The 14,048-nt window shown below is 41.4% G+C and overlaps 1 protein-coding gene across 1 annotated transcript in view; it reads left to right on the plus strand.

Annotated features, from left to right (window-relative positions):
• Nucleotides 1-4,651: 4,651 nt before the first annotated feature.
• Nucleotides 4,652-14,048, plus strand: part of LOC147227017 (uncharacterized) — a 23,121-nt gene continuing 13,724 nt past the window's right edge. The window contains 7 exon segments of the mRNA XM_086159984.1: nucleotides 4,652-4,703; nucleotides 5,229-7,020; nucleotides 7,135-7,308; nucleotides 7,510-7,698; nucleotides 9,284-9,457; nucleotides 10,633-10,679; nucleotides 10,893-11,431. Of these exon segments, the coding sequence (XP_086016110.1) occupies nucleotides 4,667-4,703; nucleotides 5,229-7,020; nucleotides 7,135-7,308; nucleotides 7,510-7,698; nucleotides 9,284-9,457; nucleotides 10,633-10,679; nucleotides 10,893-11,431 (2,952 nt within the window). The 5' untranslated portion in view covers nucleotides 4,652-4,666.

Consider the following 14,048-nt stretch of genomic DNA (forward strand, 5'->3'; position numbering starts at 1 on the left):
TCTTCACCTCCTACTTCTGGTACAACTCCACTTCCTGCCGCCTTCAGAAGTTCTCCGATGACTCTTCCATTGTTTGATGCATCAACGATGACGATGAGGAGGAGTACAGATGACTAATCGTGAGTTTTGATGAGTGGAGTAACCAGAACCACCTCCTCCTCAACATCTCCAAGATCAAGGAGGTACCAAAATACCAAACCGGTATTTTGTACAGACCGGTATTTTTGATATAGAAAACCTACACAAACAATTTGGCTTATACAATATAATACATCGGCATCCTGATAAGTGCAAGTTGCTGTGCCAGGAGGTTACCTTCCTGGGTAACCTGCTGCATCCTCCTGCATCATATCCAAGACCAAGGAGGTGGCTGTGGACTTCAGGAAGAATCTAAGGAGACAGGTACTGATCATCATCCAGGGTGAAGAGGTGGAGATAGTGAACTCCTAGAAGTACCGTGGGGTCCACGTTAACAATGGACCCTAACTGGACTGGACACACAACACAGATGCACTCTACAGAAAGGGTCAGGGCAGGATGTTCTCCCTGAGGAGACTGAGGTCATTTGGCGTCTGTAGAGGGTTCCTTAAGACCTTCTACCAGTCTATGGTAGCCAGTTCACTCTGCTTCGCTGTAGTGTGCTATACAAGTCTTTACAAGTCTGTACAAGATAGTGAGGGAAGCCCGCTAGGTGATGGGACCGTACCTGGACCATCTTCTGGCAGTGGGGAGGGTGAAGGACAAACTGGGAGCTATCCTGGACAATCCTTCCCACCCCCTGCATGACAAGCTGTGGCTGATGGGCAGCTCATTAAGCCAATGGCTCATCCCACCCCAGTGCAGAACTGAAAGCTTTAGATGCTCCTTTGGGTCCACGGCCATCAGACTTCACTCGGCCATCTATGTATTTGTCGATGTCTTTTGCTATATTTATATTCATATTTATTGACACTATAATGATCATTCTTCTGTGACAAAAGACTTTCCCCGACGGGGATGAATAAAATACTTCTTATCTTAACATAGGGTAACTTGACAGAACACGATGACTCTATTTGTCAGGTCACTTGGCTCTTTACACCAGCATACATTCTTGTATCAGTTACACCCCATTTTTTCTCCCACATGGTCATGAAACCAAGGTGACAAAGAAGTACAGAGGCTGTTGTTAAGCCGTGGAAGCGTGGACTTTAAGCTGAAGTGATTGTGAGAGCGCAAAGACCAAACATCCCCCTCCCTTTTTTTTTTGATATTTAATTCATTCTATTTCCTGAGTTAGCAACTTGCTCCTTTCCTCTCACTCACTGTTCGCAAGTATGTAGTACCACATTCCACCACAGGATGGCGTGAAACCAACTGTGATTAGTTTGCAGAGACACGGTCACAGCATTAGTTCAGTGCTGTGTCGGCGGCAAAGAGGTTGGACGCCAGTGATGTGGCTAATGTCTGCGTTACAGCCGACAATAAAACCCACAAAACCTACACACTGAATCATCATTATTCACGTGTGCAACATGATGCTGAAGAAATCCGCCTCCATCCTGTTGTCGCCCCAACTTGAGATCAGTCCAACCACCACTCATTGAATCCACAGGTTACAATAACTTCACACCAAATATCAAGCATAGAGGTAAGCCAGCATTGTTGGGGGTGAAATCTATTGAATCTGTCCATGAAGAAATTAACCCTATTGATAAAATTACCTTCATTTTGTCATTTTTGAGGAATTGTCCATTGTCAGCTTGGCAGGTGATTGGTAACTCAAGGTTAGCCATGTTCACGAGGCAGGGACCAGCATGTTAACTTAGAATCTGAACTAACTTTCAATGTACTGTAGCTCTGCTGGTCTCTCTTGCAAACTTCAACTGTCTTTGACCAGGACATGTCAAAGGCTGTCTGCCTCTGGTCCAGAGGAAAGGGAATAACTATGAGAGAAAAATCGGAATCTGGTTCGACTGGTTTTCACGTCACTCAGGAATCACATGAAAATCTAGACACCAAATACTGCAGGATTTGAAGGTATGACTTCAATCCAAAAAGACTCCAGGAGACAGCAGGACCGCAAGGGAGAGAGAGCAGCATTTGGTCTCGACATGACAGAGAAGTTTCTGCAAGTCGACTCGGAGGGAGTTCAGCGGGTAAGAATCCTAGCAGAGAAATCTGCAAAATGTCAGAACTTGATCACTTGGATCACATTTTATGATTTTGTGGTTCATTTTGATCTTCGGACTCTGGGGGACGTCCTGGTTCTTCACAGGAAACGTTGTTTTAAAATTGTCTGTTTATTTCTTTAAACGTCTTTGTAAACTGCAACTTGTCAAGGGTTCTTTCTAAGTGTTTTTAGTTTAATACTGAGATTGTGAAAGAAAGAAATTGTGGAAGTGATATGACTTACAGGATGTGTTTTGGTGCTTCGTGTTGTTTTTAAAACACAGTAATTGTATCTGGCTGATGAATCAGCCATTTCTTACAGAAACAAAAAGGCATTTTAAACATGTCCTGGTTTTGTTTGGTTTGTCGATTAAGACGAATTAAAATCTGCACTTAGTAAAGTAGAAGAAGAAATGGCTTTATCGCCACATTCAATTCTTTTGACCAAACAAGGACCAGCACCAGGGAGCAGTTGGGGGTTCAGTGTGTAGCTCAACAACACTTTGACAGGCTAGGAGGAACCGGGAATCGAACCAGGAATGTTCAGGTCCAAGGACGACTGCTCAAACCCCTCTGAGCCACACAGACTCGTAAATATTCTACTTGTATCAGTGGAGGTGCCGGTTTGATAAAATCAAAATATGAATCCAGGAAGTGCCAGAACTTGTGCCACAGCATTCATTCACCCACATGAAGTTTGTTTTGACGGGATTGATGGAGGATGACGTTCCTGAACTATCAAAATAAAACAGGAAGTGAGGAGAGGAAGAAAACGAGACAGAAGATAACAAATGAAAAAGTGCAACAACAAATACAATAATATGTGTGTGTGTGTGTGTGTGTGTGTGTGTGTGTGTGTGTGTGTGTGTGTGTGTATGTGTGTGTGTGTGTGTGTGTGTGTGAAAGTGCAGACTACCATGAATGAGTGTGAGGACAGAGAGGGGGGAGTCCCTGCATCTAGACGCGTTCTGCATGGAGACGATGTTGTCCAGACTGAATTACAGAGGTGAGAGGATGATCTCCAACTGTCTGTGACTGATTTCTATGTCAGAGCTCATCATTATTCACCCTCTCACTTCTGTGTGTTGAAGTCCTGAGCAGCAGCTCAGACCCGGATCTGGACCCAGTTGTTTGTCCCTCAGAGATGACAGGTCGATGGACTGGCAAACAGACTTCAAACATGGACGTTCCACTGATCAAAGGTCGGATTGAAAAACCTAAATTGCTCGACCTCCAGACAAACTGCCTTCTATGTTTGGTCTATATTCTATGATATGTATATTACTAACCCTGTCATGATCTTATGACTGTTTATCACTCATGTTGCAATTTTCAATTTCAAATACATTCAAATTCAAATTCTCACTTTCTGACCAGTTTGCATTTCATCCAATGGATCCGTGTAGAAAACATGACATACGTTACAGGACAGGTCCTTCCCTTTTCATCACCTGGCGCCTCCTGTTGTTCAGAGAGTGATGTTACATTCTGTGGAAAGACCACTTACTTTTTGCCACAAAGATGGTTCAAATTTGTTAAAGTGTTTAAGCTTTCAGTGGTCAGATACATTTATTGCATTTACTGATGGACTGATTCTATCAGGATGTAGAAGAAGTTAAATTTGTGTCAATCAGACAGTGAGGTGTTAAACCAACATGAGTTTTATGTTTGGGACAATTTGGGAAATGACTCTTACTCTTTTCCTGACTCTATATGTAGAATGATGTTTGGATGGTATGCAGGATATAAGATAGTAATTTTTCAAATTTTCTTGCAAATTAAATTTTGTGGTTTATCAATTATGATGTTCTTATTCAGCCAGGGCTGTACATACCCTTACCTTTGTATTTGAGGATATAATTTTAATGCTGGTTTTTCTCTGTTTAGTTCAGACTGACTGGTTCCTCTCAGTTATTGTCAAGTTCTATGAGAGACTTTAGAATCAAAGATACCTGGTTGGACATGGAATAAAAGATTTGGTCCAGAAATGCTGGCTCTAGATGATCTACCAAAAGGGTTTAAGAACATTTTGTTGCACAAAGACTGTGACATTAAGTCCCAGACTGACGGAGTCCATAAGAATATAAAAAGTCTAATCCACCAAGGTTCAGACCCCAAAAAGAAGGCAAGAAACCAAGAAAGGAAATAAAATAAGATTTTGCTGAGAACATGACACTGAGAAAAATGCTGGGAAATCGGATGAGGGGAGAAGTCTTCAAAATAGCAAAGTCCAGTTAATATGACACTATTTTAACACAATACCATGTTTGATAAATAATCCAGGTTTGGTCTTTTACAATAAAAAAAAAACACAACTCCTTTCACACTGTGAGAGTCTTACTCGTGGTCTCCATCTTTTCCCCTCAGAGGTGATCAGCTGAAGTCAGATGTTTGCAGTGGAGAGAGCTACTGGAGTCAGACTGAGGACGACGAGGTGCTGGTGGGTGAAGATGAAGAGAAGAGGAAGAGCAGCAGCGAGGCGTTTCTGAAGATCACACTGCACCTCCTGAGGAGAATGAAGGAGGAGGAGCTGGCTGATCGTCTGCAGAGCAGTAAGACTGGAGATTCACCTCATCTCCATTTCAAGTATTTAGATTGTCTCTGAAACCTGGAGACATCTGGACTGGCTTCAGGTCACCTGGGGACGCTTCAGCTCTCATCAGAAAGACTGGTCCACTTTTATTTAGAATGAGAGAAAAACATCAGTGACTAATAACACATTTTAGAGTCAGTATCCAAACCTGATCTTGTGATTGGCTTAGAGTAGCTGACACTGGACCTGTTTGGTTTGGTTCTGATCAGTTCCAGTTTTTTTGTTCATGGTTTCATCTGAGATGCTTCCTCCAAAATGAAGTCATCTAAATGTCCATTTATCCACCTCCTGGAAAGGTTGAGTTTCTGCTTGTTCACAAAGTATTTATCAGCTTCTTTCACATGTTAAGCTTTATCTTTTGGCCTTTCAAACATCTCCAGGTCATCTCCTAGGCCCAGAGCTTCAGTTCAGTTTTCCTTATGTGACAAGTGGGTTACAAGACCTGAATGACAAAAAATCCCCACAATGACTCTTTCTTCTCCAGGAACGATTTCTGAGGGTCAACATGAGCTGAAGTGTAGACTGCAGAAGAACTCTCAGTGTATCTTCGAGGGGATCACCAGAGCAGGAAACCCAACTCTTCTCAATGACATCTTCACAGAGCTCTACATGACAGAGGGAGATGATGCAGGGGTCAACAATGAACATGAGGTCAGACAGATTGAAGCAGCATCCAGGAAGTCAACCAGACCAGAAACAACTATCAGACGAGAAGACATTTTTAAAGGCTTACCAGGAAGATATGGACCAATCAGAACAGTGCTGACAAAGGGAGTGGCTGGTATTGGGAAAACAGTCTTAACACAGAAGTTCACTCTGGACTGGGCTGAAGACAAAGCCAACCAGGACATACAGTTCCTGTTTCCATTCACCTTCAGAGAGCTGAATGTGCTGAAAGGGACAAAGTACAGCTTGGTGGAACTTGTTCATCTCTTCTTCACTGAAACCAAAGAAGCAGGAATCTGCCGTTTTGAAGAATATCAGGTTGCCTTCATCTTAGACGGTCTGGATGAGTGTCGACTTCCTCTGGACTTCAACAACAACAAGATCCTGACTGATGTTACAGAGTCCGCCTCAGTGGATGTGCTGCTGACCAATCTCATCAGGGGGAATCTGCTTCCCTCTGCCCGCCTCTGGATCACCACAAGACCTGCAGCGGCCAATCAAATCCCTCCGCAGTGTGTTGGCATGGTGACAGAGGTCAGAGGATTCACAGACCTCCAGAAGGAAGAGTACTTCAGGAAGAGATTCAGAGATGCAGAGCAGGCCCAAAGAGTCATGAAACACATCAAGACCTCCAGAAGTGTCCACATCATGTGCCACATCCCAGTCTTCTGCTGGATCACTGCCACAGTTCTGGAGGACGCGTTGAAGACCAGAGAGGGAGGAGAGCTGCCCAGGACCCTGACTGAGATGTACATCTATTTCCTGGTTGTTCAGGTCAAACTGATGAACACCAAGTTGAATCAAGGACCTGCTACAGATCCACACTGGAATCCAGAGAGCAAACAGATGATCTTGTCTTTAGGAAAACTGGCTTTTGAGCAGCTGCAGAAAGGCAACCTGATCTTCTATGAATCAGACCTGACAGAGTGTGACTTGGATATCAGTGCAGCCTCAGTGTACTCAGGAGTGTTCACACAGATCTTTAAAGAGGAGAGAGGACTCTACCAGGACAAGGTGTTCTGCTTTGTCCATCTCAGCGTTCAAGAGTTTCTCGCTGCTCTTCATGTCCATCTGACCTTCTTCAGTTCTGGTGTCAATCTGCTGTCTAAAAAACAAACATGGATGTTTTATGTCTTTGACAAGAGTTCATATGACACATACTTCTATCAGAATGCTGTGGAGGAGGCATTACAGAGTCCAAATGGACACCTGGATTTGTTCCTTCGTTTCCTCCTTGGTCTTTCACTGAAGACCAATCAGAAACTCCTTGGATTGGTGACTCAGAAAGAACCTCACTCAGGGACCAGTCAAGAACCAATTGGATTCATCAAGGAGAAGATCGGTGACAACTTGTCTCCAGAGAAAAACATCAATCTGTTCCACTGTTTGAATGAACTCAGAGATCATTCACTCGTGGAACAGATCCAACAGCAGCTGAGATCAGGATGTCTCTCAGTAGATCATCTTTCTCCTGCTCACTGGTCGGCTCTGGTCTTCATCCTACTCTCATCTGATGAAGATCTGGACGTGTTTGATCTGAAGAAATACTCTGCTTCAGAGGAGGCTCTTCTGAGGTTCATGCCAGTGGTCAAGGCTTCACGTAAATCTGAGTAAGTGGATGAAATGCTGAGTTTGTGAGGAATTTCAATTTCCTTTTATAAATCCAAATGAATCCAAATATGAATAATCAAAGGCATTTGTTTTCCTGGTTGATTCTTTCATAGACTGAGTGGCTGTAACCTGTCAGAGAGAAGTTGTGAACGTCTGTCTTCAGTTCTCAGCTCTCAGTCCTCCAGTCTGAGACACCTGGATCTGAGTAACAACCAACTGAAAGATTCAGGTGTAAAGCAGTTGTCTGCTGGACTGAAGAGTCCTCATTGTCACCTAGAGACTCTGAGGTCAGAATAAAATTTGTCTGAAAATGTGTAAATTCTTCTTGATTAGTATTTTCCAGTTTGAAATACTTTTAAAATAAGTTGCCACAAATTTGTTGCTTTATATTCAAGTTATGTTACTCAGTGATTCAATATGCTACGTGAAATTTGATATTTGATTATTTTCATGTCAAGTATAATCATTCATTTATTGTATTTATTCAGACTGAGTGGCTGTAACCTGTCAGCGAGAAGTTGTGAACGTCTGTCCTCAGTTCTCAGCTCTCAGTCCTCCAGTCTGAGACACCTGGATCTGAGTAACAACAACCTGCAGGATTCAGGTCTAGAGCAGTTGTCTGCTGGACTGGAGAGTCCACATTGTCACCTGGAGATTCTCAGGTCAGAATAAAATTTGTCTAAAAATATATAAAGTATCCTTAATAAGGATTTTCCAGTGTCAAATACTTTTTAAAAAATGTTGTCACAAATTTATAGCTTTACATTCAACTTTCAAGTTACTCAAAATGATTCAATGCGCTATGCTAAATTCAATATTTGACTATTTTTATGTCAAGTATAATTCTTCATTTATTGTATTTATTCAGACTGGATGGCTGTAACCTGTCAGCGAGAAGTTGTGAACGTCTGTCTTCAGTTCTCAGCTCTCAGTCCTCCAGTCTGAGACACCTGGATCTGAGTAACAACCAGCTGGAGGATTCAGGGATAAAGCTGCTGTGTGTCGGACTTCAGAGTCCCAATTGTCACCTGGAGACTCTCAGGTAAACATATTTCTATTTGAGAAATTGAAAAGGGTCTTTGTGAAGACTATTATGGTAAATGGAATTGTATTCAAACTTCATATACACTTCTGATCTAAAATTGCAACCGTAACATTACAGGTTATAATGAATTTGCTGGTCAGGATCAGTGATTTTTTTTTTTTTTCAAATTATGGATGCCAAATGAAATAGAAAACTCTTAGGTCAGAATATAGCGTTTTTGTTTTTTTTTTGACAAAGATTTGTCATGAGATTATTAGCCGGTGTCATATTTTTTGAAAAGTCTCCAAATAATATCATATTATATATTATATTATATATTATATATATATGTGAATATATTATATTCACAGTAATATTACTATAAGGGGATCAAATGAAAATAAAGTCTCCAATTACTTGAAAGGTTTTTATGTGAAATTAAGTATCTGCACTTCTTAGGTGAAGTTTCACCTCTCGTTTGCGTTGTGTTTCTATGGCATAGATCAAACGTTACTAAATAACTTGCTGTACAAATTGTATTTCTCTCAGAGCACATTAAAATCAAGCAAAATGTTCTGGTTTCAAAAATTGAACAAAGAAAACTAAGTTAAATACACTGGTTCCTCTGCTGCAACTGAACATCTTTTCAGTGGAACTGACACATTCAGGGAACTCATGCTGATGATTTAATAGATATCTTGAGAGACTATCATAATCATGTAACCAGTAACCCGAGACTGGAATAGGTCAGACACAAAATATAACCAAAAGGTAGTTAAATGCACCCATCTTGCTCAGGTCCAGGTCCCTGTAGAACAGATCGCTAGATAGACTATCATAATTGTCTCACCAGTGCCCCAGTTCATGTTTTTCTACACAAAATGTAATGCAGTTGGTCCAGGAAAACCATAATTAAAAGTAACAAGAAAACTAACATTCCACAGTCTGGTCTAATTATTTAAGTATCTCTTTAGGTTGATGGGCTGTAACCTGTCAAAGGGAAGTTGTGAACATCTGTCCTCAGTTCTCAGCTCTCAGTCCTCCAGTCTGACAGAGCTGGATCTGAGTAACAACGACCTGCAGGATTCAGGTGTAAAGCATTTGTCTGCTGGACTGGAGAGTCCTCATTGTCACCTGGAATCCCTCAGGTCAGTAAACAGCTGTTGGATTTTAAGACTGCTATATATTTTTCTATGGTTATTGGAGTCACACGATGTTCTTCAATTTCTCCTTTCCAGTCTCTCAGGTTGTCTGATCACAGAAGAAGGTTGTTCTTCTCTGGCCTCAGCTCTGGACTCCAACCCGTCCCATCTGAGACAGCTGGACCTGAGCTTCAACCATCCAGGAGACTCAGGGGTGAAGCTGCTGTCTGCTGGACTGGAGGATCCACACTGGAGGCTGGAGACGCTCATGTAAGAATTCAAAAACTTAAATCAGGTGTGTCCAAACTTTTTGTAAAGTGGTCACCAGATTTGGTCAGGTGAAAACATAGGGGGGGCCAACCATTCAGCATGACATTCCTCAAACCATTACCATTGTAAATTCACATGTAAATATGTAACCATATCACTTTGCTTTCAACAGCTAGGTTGACATTGCAAATGAGAATCTGTTGTCAATTGCATTTCCAGGATTGTTCCACTTGTCCTGGAAACGGCGGCCCTCGCTGTCAACTTTTCTCTTTTCAGTAATAAGAGTGCGGCCACGGGTCTACTGCCACCTTCTGGTGAAATATAAAAGTGCTTTTTTGTATTTGTGTATTGTTCACTGTGGGAAACTATTGGCGGGCCACATACGATTGATTTCATGACAGGACTCTTCGGGCCGGTGTAACTTTGGACTCGTTACAAATTTGGGCCGGGGGCCGGACTTTGTGCATGCCCGACTTTAATACTGAAGATGCATAAACATAAACCAACAGTTTTTAACAAGAATTAACATTTATATAGAAATATTTGATTTCAGATGTCTGAGGAGGTTCTCGGTCATCCAGGTCATGCAGAATTCTCATCAAAATCTTCTTGTTGTGGCAACTGGACTTGAATTTCTTCACATGTTTCACTCGTCCACCTCATCATGCACCCTCCGAACAGCCAGGAAAGATTCACCACCAGAACCCCAGTAACTTCTGCATGAGCCTCAAATCATGTGATCCAACAGGTTCACTCCTTCAAGTCCAGTTGCCACGAGAAGAAGAGTTTGACAAGAATTTCCCTTTTGAAAAAATTTGAATGCATTTATTGAGATAAAAACTGAAAATAATAAATACATAAATAACACATTTCAATGTCGTTTCGTAGTAGATAGAAACACTAATCGAAGCTTGAAATAGTGGAAATTTTAATAATTGTTCTCTTGGGTCATCTGAGATAAAATTCTGCAATAGATTTTGCCCCCAATCCTTGAGTTTTACTTACCTGATCAAAAGAAAGACACACTGCTGTGTTGATCCCTCACATCAGCAAATCCGGATATGAGGTCTTTGTTTGCAAAGCTGAAATAGTGGCTGCATTTAGGTTTCGCCTCTCAAAAGAAGAAATCAGTTTTTGAAAAACAGGAGATGAGATTCTTGTGTTTCTTCTTCCAGGGTGGACCATGGTGGAGAGCACAGGTTAAAACCTGGTGTGAGGAAGTGTAAGTGTGGATTTTCTCTTGATTCATAAAATTAAACACAATCAGCTTTGACTGAAACACAGAGCTGATAGTTGAGGTGTGTGGTTGTTAAATCTGGACTGACATGGGACATCATGAGTCTTTACATAGTCACATCTCAGGGTTTCAAGGAAAATTAATCCATCTGATGACACAATTGATTTATTTTCATTTTTGTCTTCTTTTCTCCATCAGATTGGTGTGAACACACACTGGATTTAAACCCTGGAATCAGACATCTGAAGCTGTGTGACAACAGGACAGTTGCTGCCATAGAAGAACAACCACCAAATCCTGATCATCCAGAGAGATTTGACCAGTGGTTTCTGCTGTCCTGTAGAAATAGTTTGACTGGTCGCTGTTACTGGGAGGTGGAGTGGAGAGGAAGTGTTGCTGTAGCAGTGAGTTACAGAGAAATCAGAAGGGAAGGATGTCAGAGGGACATTTGGTTTGGATGGAACGACCAGTCGTGGAATCTGTTCTGCTCTGCCAGTGGTTACCAAATCCGTCACCAAAACACATTAACATTCATCTCCTCCCCTGTTGTCTCTAACAGAGTTGCAGTGTATGTAGACTGTCCTGCTGGCATTCTGTCCTTCTACAGCGTCTCCCATGACAAACTGATTCACCTCGACACCTTCAACACCACATTTACCCAACCTCTTTATCCTGGGTTTAGAGTCGGTTCTGGTTCCTCAGTGTCTCTATGTTGTTTGCAGGAGGGAGAGTCTTCACTCTGAACATCAGTTTTTGCAACTCAGCTGTTATATCCCAACACTCAGTAAGAATGCTGTCTTTTTCGGTATCTCCCTCGACCAGAACACATGCAGTTGTCAAGTTTAGCTGATGTTGTGTTGTATGTATCACTGAAGTGACAAAATTAAGGGCCTCCTTATTTAATTTCAGAAAGTATAAACCGTCAACTTCCTGGTAACATTATATCAAAATATTCATTTGACCATGTGTTGGTTTCTACTTTGGTGCTCGTACAGGGATTTCTTTCCTTCATTTTTTGATAGTGTAATAGAGAAGATTATGATATTGTTTATTCTAGACCACTATAGCACTCTATCAAAGTCAACTGTATTGTCAATACTGCCATATGTCTCACGCATACAAAGGATTGAAACTGTGTTTCTTTAAGACCGACGGTGCATGGGTTATGTTCTGTTATGTTAGAAAAGGGCAAATAGCACCTATATTGTACAAATAAGTATAACTTCATTGGATGATGTAACATAATAATGCACAGTTTTGTTTATGGTCTAAGTTGAGATGGCTTGTTATGTTGCTATGAAACAAAAAAAAAGCCATCTCAACTTGGACCAATCTCCAACTTGAGCAGTTATGCACTTAAAACTCCCCACAGAGAAGAAATCGAGTCCAGTTGCCTCGATAAGATTTGACAAGGATGAGCCTCGTACCCGTATTACTGAGATCCTCCATAGATCTTCTGACCGTTGTCATGGAGGTACCTGTAGACATTCCTGCTGGAGCAGCAAAGTGCTGCCATGAGGTTTAACATCACAACAGCAGAGATGACAATAAGGTGTATCTGAAAGAGAAAATACACACACAAACAATATAAATGTTCTGGCTGTTTTCCCTAATTATTTACCGACTTCTTTTTTCCAGTGAAATATATAACTGAAAGTTACACTGTGCATCTGCCACCATTATTAAACATATACAGATGAACTTGTGACGCTGCAAGTTTAGTCATGGCAAGAACATGGTGCAACTACATACTCAAATCCAGAATTCCCAAAAGAAAGGAATGTTTAACGTTGAGCAAGGGAGTGATTTTTGAGAAAACAAACTCTGTTGCAGTAAAAACAAAACAAAAAAAACATGAGAAAAAATTAGACTGAAAAGATTTATTTTGTTGATGCTGATGCTAGCACAAGATACTGAGCTTCAAGTCAGGGCAGACTTAACCCTTTCCCGGAGGCGTAAACAACTATAGTTTTCCTGCTGTCGTCCATGAATTGAAAACCTTGAGACTGAGGGTTTTACTCCATGACTGTAGAGGCTCTGGGTTGTCATGGATTCACGAAGCTCCTCCCCTGGACTCTGGTTGTAGCTCTCACCTTGATTCTGCTGTTCATCCCAGACAATTTCATCCATAGCCTGCATGCTGGAAGGTATCACCTTCTGGGTATCTGGGAACTCAGACATTTGAGCAGAAGGAGGCATATCCAGTCTCTTCAGGAATGGCAGCATTGTGAGCAACATTCAAGGTGCAAACACACAATTTCTTCAGCGTCTTGTGTTCTTTTCTTCCTGATGTTGCTGTTACTTGGGATCGCCACATCCACCACTATGGCTGTTGTCAGAGCCATGAACTGATTTATGGATAATGATAATAATGAACTGATATTGATTATTGTATTCTTGTTTTTATTACTATTTTGTCTTGGTTACATTTTATTTTGATAAACTGATTTGTGCTGATGATGCACTCTGCTCCCCTTGATTATATAAACCTGTTTCACCTGCTGTCTGGGAGGGAAGACAGGAGAGTGGGTCGTACATTTGTTGACCGCAAATTATAAGTTCTGATCACTGCAAATAACAGTGATATTTTGAGTTTGTCCTCATTTTTTTGCAATAAATCTACGAAATCGACAACCTCCATTTTTGTAGCTCTTTCAAGAGAATTTTTGGATTTTGACAAGAATTAACCATGACTTGGATGACTGACAACCTCCACAGACAATATTCAACTGTATTTTCTGTGCAAACGTTTACCATATTTTGCGGACCATAAAGTGCAATATCAATGAACGGGTCTATTTTCATACATAAGGCGCACCGCGTTACAAGGCGCGTAATAAAACATATGGTATATAAAGCGAAACAAAACAGTCAGTTTAGTCGAACTTTATTCATCTCCGGACAAACCCAACCTCCAAAAACTCATTTCGTGGAGATCTTGTGCAGCCCCCCCCCCCACACACACACACACACAAACATACATGCACACAACAGAGGGTCACTTAACTTCGCCAATATTTTATTGGTCATTTTATTTAGAAGTCATTTGTTATAATTAGAACAAATGCAAATGCTGCTTGCTTTGCAGACTTGAACAACTTCCCTGACTCTTCAATGTCCGAGCACTCAGTGTGAATTCATTTGTTGATTTTACAAGACATCAGGTTGCAAACAGTACACCACGCTACACTGTCATTGTTTTTCACCCGTATGAGTTTGTGTAATGGGAGGTGTAGTGGGTTTTATATGTTTGGTTTTTGGAGCAGCTGCTTCTGCCATCTCGCAGGCTGCACTGACTGAACTGACAACTTTGTTCCCCGAGAAAAAAAAAATAAAAGCCCGTCCTCACTGAAA

This window comes from Fistularia commersonii, chromosome 14, assembly GCF_037954325.1.
Source record: "Fistularia commersonii isolate RoL2024-O1a breed Wild chromosome 14, RoL_Fcom_v1.0, whole genome shotgun sequence".
NCBI classification, from domain to species: domain Eukaryota; kingdom Metazoa; phylum Chordata; class Actinopteri; order Syngnathiformes; family Fistulariidae; genus Fistularia; species Fistularia commersonii.